The 15,059-nt window shown below is 39.5% G+C and overlaps 1 protein-coding gene across 1 annotated transcript in view; it reads right to left on the minus strand.

Moving 5' to 3' along the window:
- LOC117288116 overlaps positions 1-15,059 on the minus strand; it is a 76,381-nt gene that overhangs the window by 37,573 nt on the left and 23,749 nt on the right. The window contains 15 exon segments of the mRNA XM_033768816.1: positions 45-185; positions 685-852; positions 1,577-1,702; positions 2,660-2,742; positions 3,408-3,617; positions 4,083-4,219; positions 5,207-5,307; positions 5,729-5,892; positions 6,343-6,474; positions 7,556-7,693; positions 8,107-8,220; positions 8,708-8,853; positions 10,322-10,442; positions 11,712-11,985; positions 13,991-14,698. Coding sequence (XP_033624707.1) covers positions 45-185; positions 685-852; positions 1,577-1,702; positions 2,660-2,742; positions 3,408-3,617; positions 4,083-4,219; positions 5,207-5,307; positions 5,729-5,892; positions 6,343-6,474; positions 7,556-7,693; positions 8,107-8,220; positions 8,708-8,853; positions 10,322-10,442; positions 11,712-11,985; positions 13,991-14,698 — 2,763 coding nt within the window.

Here is a 15,059-nt window from a genome sequence, read left to right on the forward strand (position 1 = left end):
TAACTATAGTTTTTACTTTTGACAAAGTCTCTATAGGCTCTTACATCGTGTAAACCTCCTCCCAGTTTTCACGGATGAAGTCCCAGGCATCCTCGAAACTGTCTGGGTTTTTAGCCACGCCCATCAAAATCTGTTCTGCATCTCCGGGACTGGAAAGAGTAGAATCCTTCAGCGACTGCAAGTAGCTAGATGAGTAACGAGAAAATGATCGTCACGTCATTTATTATTTCACTTTGAAGCAATGTTTGAGGTCATTGTTCAAACTGTTTTATTGTTATGTCTAAAGAGGGTCGTAGCTCCTTGTCAACATGTTTGGTGACTTCCCTTCAATTCAAGGGAGAACACGGCAAACTTCCACACATAAATACAAACGCCAAGCTGGCAACAGCCAATCTCTCTTGTTCAAACATTGGTATAACGATAAGTAGAACATGATATCAAGAAATATTGTGATTCCGTAACTAAAGACAATACGTATTATAATCTAGCCACCGTGAAGTCAGCAGTTAACTTGCTAGGATTCGAACCAACAACCTTGTGATTGCATGTACTGCAGCCTTACCACTTCGCCGTTGTTGTTGGTGTTGGCTTTTAACTGTTTTCGTGTATAGATTTAAAACAAATGGATGAAAATGAAGCAATACCTTCCAAAAGCCATTTACGTGCTTTCCCTATGTAGTTTACCTTTGAATTCGAGAACTATCTCTTGAACAAGTGAGGGCGCTCACCCATCGCGCCCTCTCTTGTCGGTCATTGGTCGTCTGCAACATGTCCCATCCAAAGTCCCACTGGGATTGGCCTCCTAAACGAATGCCGTTACAATAAACAGCTGACCTCAGGTTTGGAGAGAGTCTGGAAATAAACCATTTAATTTGAGAACATATTACTTGATGAAAATGAAGGACCACCGGAAATCAACAGATAGCGGGGCTCTGCTGCTGAAACTAAATATGACCATGTGTAACTTAGGCTACCCTACATTAATGTCAGCCTGTAAGCACAAAAATTTGCTTAGCACAGACAAGTTTGCTAGGCCAAGACATTTCCAAAGCAGAATGTCCTGTAAATAGCTATAACATAGGGCTCTGTTTGGTTGCAGCTTCCCTGTTTTCAGCACATGCTGGCAAGTTGGTTTTTTTATCACGAAAGAGAGTTTGTTTTGCAAACTGACCTATGTTGATTGACACCCCCTTCCCCGGAAGGTGTGCCATGGGCCCAGTTTCTTGGAGCTGCTTAAGCACAACATTTTGCTTCAGTAAAATAATCATTGCTTAGTAAAATCAGATTACCAGCCGAGACTCTACTCAATTAATGCTACGAACAACAGCTAAATACCATTCACAAGCATGGCCTAACATTTTGGCCAGTAACACGTGTAAAATAAGCAAGCTATTTTCGTGCTTAAACAATTTAATTTTGGGCCCCAGCAAAGAGTGGCGTAAAGGCGTACAAGCTGACCAGTCTGTGCCATGTGGTGAAGACAAGGTACACATTACAAACAGTCTGTGCGCACTGACGATAAACCTACCTCTCTTTGCAGGTTAAACACTTTTTTTTTTCGACGCTTGGAACTTACGTGTTTGAATCCGGATGATCCATCAACCCTTTGAACAGTGTGGTTGCTTTGACAACACATTTTATGTTGCCATAGAGACAGGCTGTAGAAGTAATATCAACCTGGCCGTCGGATCCACTCCCAAGTCTGACAAAACAAAATCGAGGGTTTCAGTTTTTAAGAACTCGGTTGTAAATTAGATTTTGTCATTCAAAGCAATATTACAAAACTAGCAGCAATAGTAACATACTATAATTATGCAAAAGTACCATAAAAAAAGTCTTCTCCGGTTTTGGCGGTGTCAAAAATGTTTGGCAAATGTGAACTTTTGGTCTGTTTAGCCTATTTCACTCCACTGCAGGAGAAAAGCCTCTTCACCAATTCTCCATTCCACAATCCCGTGCTGTTGCCAAGCAATGCCCCGGTATGTACTCAGTTCATCTCTCCATCTCGGTTTCTTGGAGTCCAGTTTGGTGTTTTGCATGCCCACCGTTTTGTCATGCCTTCTTGCTAGGTGGCCTGCTCATATCCACTTCTTTGATTTGATCGACTTGATAATATTCTGCACTCTTGATTTATTTCTTAGGTCCTCAATCGTCACCCTGCCCTTCTCCGTTACTCTTATCATAATCATTCTCATAGCCCTCTCTGTCACCCTTAGTTTTTTTTTCTTAAGTCGTTTGGTGGTCGTCCATGTCTCAGCACCGTAAGATAGGACAGGTATGATGCACTGATCGAGTCTTTTCAGGGATTTAGGAAGGGCGTGGTCTCTAAAGATGTAGCTCAGTGTGCCAAACTTCACCCATCCTAACTGGATTCGTTTCTTTATTTCCTCTCCTGTTTCATTGTAGAAGGTGATCTTCTTGCCCAGATAGATGTAGTGGTCAACTACCTGTAAATATTTTCCCTAAACCACTTTTTTGAAGTTTTGATTATTGGTACTCATCTCGACCTTTGTTCATATTAGGGCACTTTTGGTACCGTGCTTTATATCAGACAGAAAAGAGGATCTAGCCTTGCCTAAACATAGCCTTATCTGTAGGCTGAGCCTCACATAGGCCTAGTCTAAATTGCATAATATGCATATCGTACCAAGCATCTTACCTTGATACTGGTGCGTCTGAAGTTGAGCTTTCATCCCATCCAGACTCGTCATACAATGGCTGTACTATTCTCTGCATGTAATACTGCCATTGTCGAGATGAATAAAGAATTGAAGACAATATTACTCACGGATTACGTAATGTTATATTCTTAGTTACGGTAATAATGTTGTAAAGGTTTGTGAACGTATGCAGTCCCATTAATTTTTGTTTTAGGCGTACTTTCCCGAGTCCTGTGAACAAATATCACAGGTATGTTACTCGGGTGGGATTGGAACCCACGACATTAAATTTGCAATTTTAGAGCAGTGTCTTACCACCTAGACAGTCCTGTTGGAATGTGGGTGCATTTGTATACTCTTCGTGCCTGGAACTTTCCCACTGTGTAATAAACTAATACAACCCACCTTCCTGTATTTCTATTGTAGTTTTGTTCAAACTGTGGCCAACTGTTTTCTTGATCAACCCAGACTTCACAGGGTGGGCTGCTTAGCCCACCCTCTCACCGAACCCCAGAACGAAATCCCGGTCTAACTCAACCAAGGATCAAAATAGGAGCCTCAGTTTTTTGTCTTTTTTCGGGTTGGGGCCGGTGATCATGGAATTCATGTTTATGCATACCGTAGTTTTTATATTATTTCGGTATGTTATTGGTAATATTATATCTTTTACATCTTTTGATCTGTAAAGAGCCTCGAGCGGATTGTTAGGCTGGTTTTTCTAAATGCTTTCATTTTTATTAAACCTACCCTGATGTCTGAGGTGGCTGATCTTGGTTCACCTTTCAACAACATCTTCACGAAGTAGGAGGACGTCGAGACCGCAGCTCTTCGAGCTCTTCTAGATGTCGATATTAGAAGCGCCGAGAAGTTCTGGTGGATCCAGTCGGGGATGACTTCGGCTTGCGCCAAAGAGAACGTCTCAGTAATCAAACCCACTGTGTTCTCGTCGCCGAAGACCTGCATTATGTTCACAAAGTTTAAAACAAAAATTACCATAATTATTCGGTTTATAAGCCGTCATGCTCAGATAGGGGTTTCCAAATGCTTAGCGTATAGTTTCCTTTCTTGTATGTATTCATGCCGTGTTCCTTATCTTCAATTTCCATCCTCATTGTTCGTCCCTTTGAGTTAGATTGTTACGTTTTATTGGTTGTTGCGTTGTTTTTGCTATTCAACCTCTGAAATTCTAAACAAGTATTAAGCAAATATCATTTCTCAGTTTTAACACGTTTATCTTAACATTGTTTCAAGTTTCCGTGAATTGTAATAACCGTATCGCAGATACTCGGTACATGCGCAATAGGCGTGGGCTGAGGTGCATGCTGGTCTAGCTCGCGATCAAGTTTGATCGCTAGCTAGACCAGCATGCACCTCATTCAATAGTTAGCGCTTGCGCAATGGGTTTTAATGGAGCTATCATACCCCTGGGTCAAGGGCGGCTTGGTCCAGGAGACGTTGCCAGTTGTCGTCTTCGTAATTGACTCGATAGTAACCAACCATTTTGGCGTTGGCAAGGTACCAGTCTTCAGATGCAGCCCGGTTCGGTAGAGTCAAATAAGCTGTTGATTAAGAGAGAGAGAGACGAATTGAGCACATGGAAAATTAGTTCAAGAATAAAACACCAACTTCTGTTAAGGTGGCTACATACTTGAAAATAATGTATTGGCATCAATGGCATATTTCGTGACTATACCCAAATATTTAATTATTCAAAATAATTAACAAGTAATGTGGAGAGGTTGGTAGTATAAAACATTGTGAGAAACAGCTCCCTCTGAAGTGGAGTATTATTTTCGAGAATTTGATTTCGAGACCTCAAGTTTAGAATTTGAGGTCTCGAAACCAAGCATCTGAAAGCACACAACCGCTTGTGACAAGGGTATTTTTTCTTTCATAGTTATCTAGCAACTCCGACGACCAATCGAGCTCAAATTTTCACAGGTTTGTTATTTTATGCATATGTTGAGATACACCAAGTGAGAAGACTGGTCTTTGACAATTACCAATAGTGTTCACTGGCTTTAAACAAAACTAATATTTAAGTCGTGTAAACGGGCTGGCTCCGTAGTTTCTTTCCCTGCCCTACGCTTCTGACCCGATTACGAATCCCGTATAGGATCAAAGTGACCCTTGCTTGCACTTGGAATGGGTTTTCAGTCTCTACTTTGTAATCTGCCCTTTTTGTGTTTTCCACCACACGTAAAACTGATCATCATCATGTTTTCTTGTCATTGTAATTGGCACTTACGCTTGATGTGTAATGAAAAAGAAGTAAATCACAGGGTAAAGTTCAGACATGCTATTTAAATAGACCCAGCTCTCGCCGCAGGCAAGAGAAACTTGCAATAAGTTTAACTACAACCCTCGGTTTTCTGGTGTGCCGTAGATCTTGATAGAATTGAACTATATGTTTCAACAAGAGAGTGATTCAACAAGAGAGTGATCTGTTGGTTTGCATTTCATAGAAAACTTCTGGTCGTTGGTTAGGGCATTTAATTAGGATTATTTATATCCTTAATAGGTGATCAAAGCATGGTTTCACTCACTGTATTGTTCCGTTGGTTCCATCCATTTCTGTTCCGGTTTGTCAAACTGATCCGCCGGTCCGGATCTATACACGTACGTCAGCGGAACATACCACTTGTATCTGTGTTTAAACAAAACAAGTTTGATCTGCATGCAAGCTGAATATAGATTTACTGTCACTTAAATCAGGAAGGCTTGAATCCCACACATTTTAAAGAAGCTGTATAGGCATGTTACTGATGTTGTGTTTTTCTTATGAGGGTATAGGGTTCGAGGCTCACTCACTGGCTAAAACTAAAACGTACACTGTCCTGCATAACTTTCTTGATTATGGAATACACTCGTTGAAGTCACAGTTCGTTTAATACTGCTTCATGGGCTGTATTTCCGACAGTTAAACGTGGACAGAGTGTTTCCCTAATCATGCATAATCTGACATTATTAGTACCAGGGTACATTGTTCATTTGATTCTTGGGTAACTTTTCCTGTAATGTCAGCAATGAAAGTAGTATTTGCCAAAAAGGCCGTCTTAAAGCCCTACCCGGGGTCCTCTATTGTAATGCCGTCTGTGATTTGCAAAAATGTTTTCTGTGTGGCCACAATATCTTGTCCGGTTCTTGTTAGAGTGATCAGAGGGTAGCCTGGCTGTAGGGTCCACGTGTCCATGATTTTCTTCACGTCGTGTTTCCCGACGTCTTTGTCAGCCTGTTCATACAAAGAAAATTATGAAAATAAAAAAAAACGCAAAAAACAATACAGCAACACTGATATAACTTTGGAATATTTTGACATGAGAAAAAATCACCTTTTTCTAAAAATGCTTTCTGGTCAAAATACCATAAATATTATTTTGAGGCGTTTGCCTCGGATTAAACTTTAATAAGCAAATAATACAAATGAATAATACATAATACATTTTTGAATATGTCAATGGTAGTCATTGTGTGGCAACGATTGTCAAGCTCCAAGGTACTGCTCGTCACAGCAACTTTGGAAACTGGCAATGTATTAGGCAGCTGTTTGGAGGACAACTCCACAATCACAAGCTGGACGAGAAGTATAAGTGTAAGTTATATTCCCACGAGTTTATGAGTTATTTTCGCATAATTATCCATTTGGATGGTGGTTATAATGAGTGACGACACTAGTACTCACGTAGGTTAGTTCATCCCATAGGTGATCCCCATTCGCATTCTTGTAGGCCCGCTCCTTGAGGTAGTTTCGTATTCCTTGGTTGAAGACATCAAGGGTCAAGAAATGCTCCAGCATCCACAGGACGGAAGCTCCCTATGTGGGGAAAATACCATAAGCTTGGGTAGTAGTACTTTTAGCAATGGTGGCTTCTTTTATAGCGCTCCTATCCACCACTCAGTGACGTTCAACAACCTGTATTTTCATGATATTGTGGAGCTTAAAGTATGAGACCGATTCCTTAACCTAGCACAACCTTTGCCTTCGTCGAATTTTTGTTAATGGATTCTCTTTTTTGAATCGATTTAGACAAAAACATTTCCCCCATTGAAAACATGACAGTGGCAATGTTGATGTACACACGCATGTTCGCAACCAGGAACACCGGCGGGGCGAAACCCTTCTATTTCCAATAATGGTGCTTGGTTCTTTGTACACGTTCTTTACATTAAACTTTCACGGTGATGATCACAGTAGAAAAAATCCCTTAAAATATTTCATACTCAACAAGAAATTTATAAAACTAATTATCCGTTTGGAATATTTCGCTCCGTGAGCGTTTTATTCAATTTTATTTTGTATCGATGTCATTCACTATTTTTCTCGTGACCCGGATGGCCAATCGATCTCAAACTTCTACAGGTTTATCAGTTAATGTATATATGGTGGATCACATAATATAGAGTGCATTCCCCAAATAAACTGTCAGATTAATTTAAGACACACCAACAAAAATATGACCCACCCAGATGTAGAACAGTTAGGTACAAACGAAGTGCAATTCTTCAAATCGGCAGTCTTTTAAATCCCTTTTAATATAGTTATGTGTGTATAATAATGAATGTGCCTACTGGGTTTTTACCAATGTGTTTTTCACAAAGTAATAGTATCTTGTTTAATATCATTTTCTTTGTTAATTTCTATTTGATGTAATTTTTTAATATGATGTTGACATGGGCAATTAAGTTTTTTTAACTGCGAGACATGTTTTAATAAACCATGTTTAATTGAATTGAATTGAATTGAATTGAACAATGCCAGCAACTGTTTTCTTAGCAAAAACCAATTTTTGTATTGTTAATTGAAACAAAATTAATTGTAAAAGCATATTTGTTTATTTTATATTCTGTGTAAAGAGCCTACCTTGTTTATTTTATATTCTGTGTAAAGAGCCTACCTTTTGATACGCTATACGGAAATTAAAACGTTCGATCAGCACATCCTTGACGTAGACTGGTGCCCTGATTGCGGGTGCAGTACCCAGACTGTCGGACATTAAAGCCCTTTTAGCTACATCGAAGTGAAAGCTTTCAAACTGAAATAAAAACGAGAAATTTCGTTACTGTCGTTCAAACTCGTTTTGTTTAAACTCACTATTGAGAATTTCCCCAAACAATTGTTGTTTATTTCTTTAATTGCATGGGTGACAAACTGCCTCTTCTTTTATGTATTTGTTTTCGTATCATCTGTCAGTTTGTCTTTCTGTCAATAGTTTTATGTCAAAGTTGTTGTCTGTCGGTAGGAAACATTTAAAAAAGTCTTATTGTAATTAAATGTTCGTTCAATCGCTGTCTGATGTAATGCCTTTTTCGATACAGTCACGTGTTGTTACCAAATTCAAGAATAAAAAGTGTCTTATGTCTTTGGCTATGGGCTCCGTGGGAAGCTGAAACCCCGGGCAAAGTGCATACTGCGCACCTAAATGAATCGTGGGGATGAGGTGTGTACCGATTTGAACTCCGGGTGTACAAGGTTGAGGCCAATATGCTCCATGTAGGTTGCAAAGCCTTCGGCTAACCATAGGTCGTCCCACCACTCCATCGTTACTAAATTACCAAACCACTTAAAAGAAATAGGAGAAAATAAAATAAAAAAAAATTAAAATTATTATTATTAAGTATTATTTATACAGGGTAGCCCGAAAAAAAGAGGGGAAAGGGATTAAGAGAAGGATCCAGAAAAAAAGCGGGAATAATACAGCCAATCAAAGTTTCTATTTGAGAAACAGTTGGTGGCTATGCACTAATATGAGTAACGTGGTGAGGACAATTAAGGCATGTTCAGTATAGAAAGAAAGGATTACTCGACCACATAAGTGGTAAATGAATTGTATGTATAACAATGCAGGGAAACATGAAAGGGTAAGATTACAGACAGACTAGTATTATTTCTATTATTAGTAGTAGTAGTAGTAGTAGTAGTAGTAGTAGTAGTAGTAGTAGTAGTAGTAGTAGTAGTAGTAGTAGTAGTAGTAGTAGTAGTAGTAGTAGTAGTAGTAGTAGTAGTAGTAGTAGTAGTAGTAGTAGTAGTAGTATTATAAAATTCCTACCGAATGAGCGGTTTCGTGTATGACTATCTGTGGATATAGTGTGGGGTAAGACCCTTTGTATCCATTCAGAAAGTAAAAATCCTGATACACGAACAGACCCCAGTTCTCCATGGCTCCTGCTATAAACTCTTGGACTGCTATATGATCTGTATACATAGAGAGATGGGGTGCAAAAAAAAACCCGATCTAAATAACACAGTTAAAGGAACACGTTGCCTTGGATCGGACGAGTTTGTCTATAGAAAGCGTTTGTAACCGTTTTATAAAGAATGCATATGGTTAGAAAGATGCTTTAAAGGCAGTGGACACTATTGGTAATTGTCAAAGACTAGCCTTCACAGTTGGTGTATCTCAACATATGCATAAAATAACAAACCTGTGAAAATTTGAGGTCAATCGGTCATCGAACGTGCGAGATAATACTGAAAGAAAAAAACACCCTTGTCACACAAAGTTGTATGCGTTTAGATGGTTGATTTCGAGACCTCAAGTTCTAAACCTGAGGTCTCGAAATCAAATTCGTGGAAAATTTCTTCTTTCTCGAAAACTATGGCACTTCAGAGGGAGCCGTCTCTCACAATGTTTTATACCATCAACCTCTCCCCATTACTTGTCACCAAGAAAGGTTTTATGTTAATAAATATTTTGAGTAATTACCAATAGTGTCCACTACCTTTAAAAGTAGAATATAATAATCCACACAAGTATCACTAAAAATTGCACGGTTTTCCCTTTACGTCGCGATCTAACACGGTCGGCCTTGTCAAAAATTTGACTCCCATAAAATTAATGGCCGACCGTGTTAGTCGACGATGTAAAAAGAAAATCAGTGACGCAAATTTGAGGTACATTGTGTAGACCATTGTATTCTACTTGTACAACATCTTCTTACCCATATACATTTTATAACAAAAGGTTACAGAACGCTTTTCAAATACCAACTCGACCGATCCTAGGCAGCGTGTTCCTTTAAAGCGATGCTCACTCTGAGCAGTTCGGGTGACGATCTTTCGTCAGCTGCAATTGAAATCACGCATGCATGGTACTCGATCGAAAATAACACTAATTTTAGTTAATGTATTTGGTTTGGCAGACTAAATGGGTATCGTAAAAGTTTATTGAAGTAAGTTGTCGGCGCAGGATGTTCGTTTTTATTGTCTATTACTTCCTATATTATTTGTCTCTAGTTTGGTGTAATTATATTTGAGCGACATTGAGGCCTCGTCCCTATGGAATCTTGAAAGGCTGATGTCACTTTGGCTTCATATTAGGGTATCAAATTAGCGCTTATAAATTATTTTGCTAAAAGTGCACTATACGGAGCTATAAAAGACACAACCATTAAACAAATTGGGGGCACAAAAGGACATCAATTTGTGTTTAGAAAGAAAGTACTTCTTGCCAATTAAAACATTATTTTGTGTGTGAGTATTTCTCTCAAACTAAGCCCCATCTAGGTTCTTGTAATGCCAAACTCTAAGATATTCTGAGTCGAGTGTAACAAATCTGTTGTGTAGTTGAAAAATAGTCCTCAGAACAATGAAATTATCAGATTCTGGTAATGTTGTATACACAATGAATTCATTCTCTAAAAAACATAACACTCTGCATTACCTTGTTTATCCAATGGGAATTCGAAGTCCAAATAGTCATCAAAGAATGTCTGCACCTTATCCGAGACGTTAAGGGAGTACGGAGCATAGTCAATCAGTTCAGTCTCGCACCAAACACGAATCTAGAAATCAATCAGGAATAATGATGGGACTTGGGCGTTGTGAGTTTGTGACAATCAAAACCGATTACTCACAATAAAAATGGCAACGACTGGTTTCTCACAGTAAGGATAACAATGCGACGTACCAGGTGTTTCCATTGTTCTCGGTAATGTACACTTGCTCAGAACTATGGCCCTTTGCAAAACCACGACCTAGGCTTTGGATTTGGCTTCAGGCTCCGTCCTCTTGTCTGATAAATACTCTGAGTCCGTATATGCAAAGCACGCGGAATATTGTCAAAACAAACACGGGACCAAGCTCACCTGAGTCGAAGCCGTGGTTTCGAAAAGAGCCTAATAGACATTATCGCAAATACCAATGCGCAAGCGCACACTGTTGAATGAGGTGCATTGTGGGATAGATATGGATCAAATTTGGATACCAGCTGGACCACAATGCACCTAATTCCAAGCTTTACGCGCGCGCAATAAGTCTGCTGCCACCTAGCGTTTCAAACTCTCCCGGTCCACGTTTGTCAGGAAAGGAGCAAAGGAAGGTCCACTGTTTGTGGTCATTTTATAAATACATGTGTGTGGGTTTACTTTCTCAAAAACTAATTGACTTCAGAGGAGTCCTTTCTCACAATGCAACTCCGTAGCTATCAAAAGCTATCGTCGGATCGCTCGTAACCTAGTGAGTTTTGGTGCTAATAACTATAATATTCTGAGTAGGCTAATTACCAAAGGTGTAAGGTGGATTTTACACTAGAGTAAAGACTAGTCTTATCTCGATTTAAGACGAGTTATTACTCGTCCTTTAGACTAGTCTTATCTCGAGTAAGGCAAGATAGCCAAACAAAATTTAACTTCTAAAGATTCATGGGACTATCCTTGTGAAACCGTCTCCAGTGCATTTAAAGCCATGGGACACTTTCGGTAACAGTATTGTCCAAGTGCCACACTTCGTGTATCACAACCATATATAAAATAACGAACCTGTGAAAATTTAGGCTAAATCGGCCATCGGAGTCGGGAGAAAATAACGGGAAAACCCATTCTTGTTTCCGCACGTTTCGCCGTGTCATGACATGCGTTTAAAATAAATCCGTAATTCTCGCTATCGAGAATTGATATTGTTTCAATGTTTTCTCAAAAAGTAAAGCATTTCATGGAATAATATTTCACAGAAGTCTTTCACCATTACCTTCTGTAAACCCTGTAGGTTATTTGTAAATCTGTGAACTTTTTTTTCTTCTTTTCTGTACCGAAAGTGTATAAAATAATCCATACCAAGCATCCATGTGCATTTGTGATGTTGATGGCCGAGTAATCATGTACCACAACTGCCAGAATGTACGTCGACAATGAGTGCACCCTCTTGAAGTAAGTCCTAGACCAATGGCTGTCCAACTGTATACGTCGTATATCAATGCCATTAGATAAGGCGCTCATGTCCGTACGATGTTCTAGTTGTACGTCGTAAGATGCCTTGAACGTAGGCTCGTCGAAGCAAGGAAGGACGCGGCGGGCATACGTGAAGGACATCTGACTGGTTGCGATGTATCTGTATTTCAAAACGTCCATAGAGCAATTAATCTGAACTTAGGTCCGATGTCTCTATACTCAAGCAATGGTTGTTAAAACTTCCCTTGCTATAGAAACAATAATACTTCAAAAATAGTTGGACATTTGCAGCGGGGATGAAGATGTTAGTTTTACCCCTTAAACCATAGTGATAGCACTGTTTCTTCGGTACTTTCCTGAGCTTAATGAAAACATATTACTCGGGTGGGATTCGAACCAACGACTTTGCAATTCTAGAGCAGTGTCTTACCAACTATTAAACTACTTGTGTGACTTTACGAATGTACACTTAGTGAAGATTCGCAAAATAATCTACAGTTGAGTGTGTCGTAACAATAGTTCAACTTGAATATTACTGTTTTTCCAAACTGAAAAATAGCATGAAGTGCGACAAAGTTTGGCCAGCTGAATATATGTATGTGACCCGCTCTGTGAAAATGAGTCACAAGTAGGCAATTTCAAGAAATTAGGTATTATATGCATGGCTGGAAAGAACAGAAGCAGTAATTTGGTATATGTATAAGCTTTGGGGTGTATATCGCGTTGCTGAGTTACTCCCGTTTGAAACTAGCCACTCCACCGTTTTTTGTGAAAAACAAATTACAAGTAAAATGATATTTTAAACTACAATTTCGTGCAAATTGATACAAATTAGACATAAGTATGACCACAAAATTGTTGTATTCATAGCTTTATTGCCTAAAAATAAGTGTTCTAAATGTTAACCATGCAACTATACAGATCTTAAAACAGTAAACTGTCCATAACTTAATAATGCATTGGGCGACATGTGACTCATTTTCACAGAGTGGGTCACATAATCTTGAAATTTACAAAAATATTTTCCAGTTTATTTTTAGCTGAGCAAACTGACGTTGTACTCGATAATGTTGCAAGCACTATAACAAAAGAATGCCTAGGGCCTATACAGTTTATAAAATAATGATGTAACCAACCGTTGTTTTTGAACATATACAAAATAAATTTAATATAGTGTTGTTACTATTGAGAAACCCAAATCATTGAAACTGTAACCAATGGAGGCAATAGTTGAAGTCAAACTCTAAAGTGTAGATTCGTGAATACAATGTACTCGCCTTCGGCTCGTACATTTTTTTACCCGAATCTACACTTTCTCGTCAATTCTTCTCAACGCAACCAATAACAATAATCACGCATTTGTACGGCACATTTTCCTGTGTCGATTTGGTAAAAGTTTCATTTAAGTATGGTCAAATTGTTGGGAAGCGAGCACGTTTATGTGTCTGTTAAGGTTATGCTGGTAGGAGTGATATTGTGCATTTTGTCTGAGGTCTTCGGGAATTGAGTTCCAGAGTCTTGGTGCTATGTTGAAAACGGCAATTTCCCGCCACTTTTTGTCTGTCTTTTTTAGGTGAGTCGCAAGACACAATGGCTTGAAGGCCACTTCAAGATGTGGACTACACACAACTATTTTTTCCAGGGGTCGTGGTTGCCACCTACTCCTAATGTTTTCTGTAATTTTAATAATAGTATATATATTTTCTTATGCTCTGTAATTTTAAACGCAATTCAGCCTCTGGCTGCCAAGTTTGGATGTTTTTAAATAAACCAATAATAATAATAAGGGGCTGAAACAGGGTTAACCCATTTACAGTCCATGAAGGCACGGGTATCATCCATCAGAAGCCTGGCTGGTAGAGCAGAAAGCACTACCTCCCCAAATGACTGTAATAATGGGTCAGAGGGGCAGTAAACAATCATGCATCTCACAAGTTTTTCTTTTGGCGATTGACATAACATTTCAACACTGTTTGTTATTTCTCTTATTAGTCTTCATGTAACCATAATGGGGGACTTTTGGGACGCTTGGTGGCAGCAGACTAACCAGGTAAAAATCCATTGTTCTCTGTAATAAGCGCATGCTTAGAACTACATTACAATGGACATTTACCTGGTAAGTCTGCTGCCACCAAGCGTTTTAAAATCTCCCATTGTAAACTTACCTTGTTTCGTTTTGTGACGTGATGTACTTGCTTGGGTAGAAACCGAATGTGTCATTAGCCATGATACCAGAGTACGTCATGTAGATGTCGTAGTCTTCATGAGGTCGAAGCATCTCTTTCAACTTGAGAACCAAGAAAGAGTACTCCTCGATCTTCTTATAACTCTCAAAGATGTCAGTCTTATCCGAGACGCTCTGGACAGTCGGCATTCCATGAATGGTTATATTTTTGGAGTGTAGTGTGATCTCGTCCGTTGCTTTAATGCACTCCACTTTTATCCGGACCCAGCCGTCAAAAGTGAATCTCTCACCGAGCTTTGAGTCTGGAACGTCATCGTCGTACAGGAACGGGCGGAGGTTGAGCTCGTAGCGTCTCGGTAGGACCGACGTGGGTAGCCGGCCTTCCATCAGCTCCGAAGGAGGGGGGCGAGTTACCGGTGTCCAGGGTGGCTGAGACAACGTTGCAGTCGGTGCTATAGTCGGTACAGGGTCCTTGGTGAATGGGGTTACGGTAACGACTTGCTTGACGGTACGGTCCGGAAGGTAGAAGACAAGAAGCGCTGTTGCAGCGATGAGCACACAGACCGTCAATATAGCGAAGAATATTCCCCCATTGCTGCAGTAGACACCGCTTTTCTGACTACCCGACGCTCGGTCCGAAGAGCCCGCCACTTCGAGGTCGAAATGGCCCTGCGTCATTCTCATTTGCCTTCAGATAACCTGACAAATAAATATATAAAAAAGTCTGATATTGTTAATACTGATTCATGTTGTTTTAATCAGAATCAAGTTGTTTTTAATACCGAGAAACACATTTTCAGTCACTGTCACTCTAAAAGGACACATTGCCTTGGACGGAGCGATTTGGGCTATTAGATGCGTTTGTTATAAAAACCAGATTTAATAGATGTTAAATTTGCATCGGGGATAAAGAATATCCAATTTTGTTTTTACCCAAGTACACCGATGTTTGTAAGCACTGTACACTCCAAACTTACCTGACTTATGTGAGCAAAAACACAGGCTAATTGGGTGGGGTTCGAACCCACGACCCTTGCAATTTTAGAGCA

Source organism: Asterias rubens, chromosome 3 (genome assembly GCF_902459465.1).
Source record: "Asterias rubens chromosome 3, eAstRub1.3, whole genome shotgun sequence".
NCBI lineage: Eukaryota > Metazoa > Echinodermata > Asteroidea > Forcipulatida > Asteriidae > Asterias > Asterias rubens.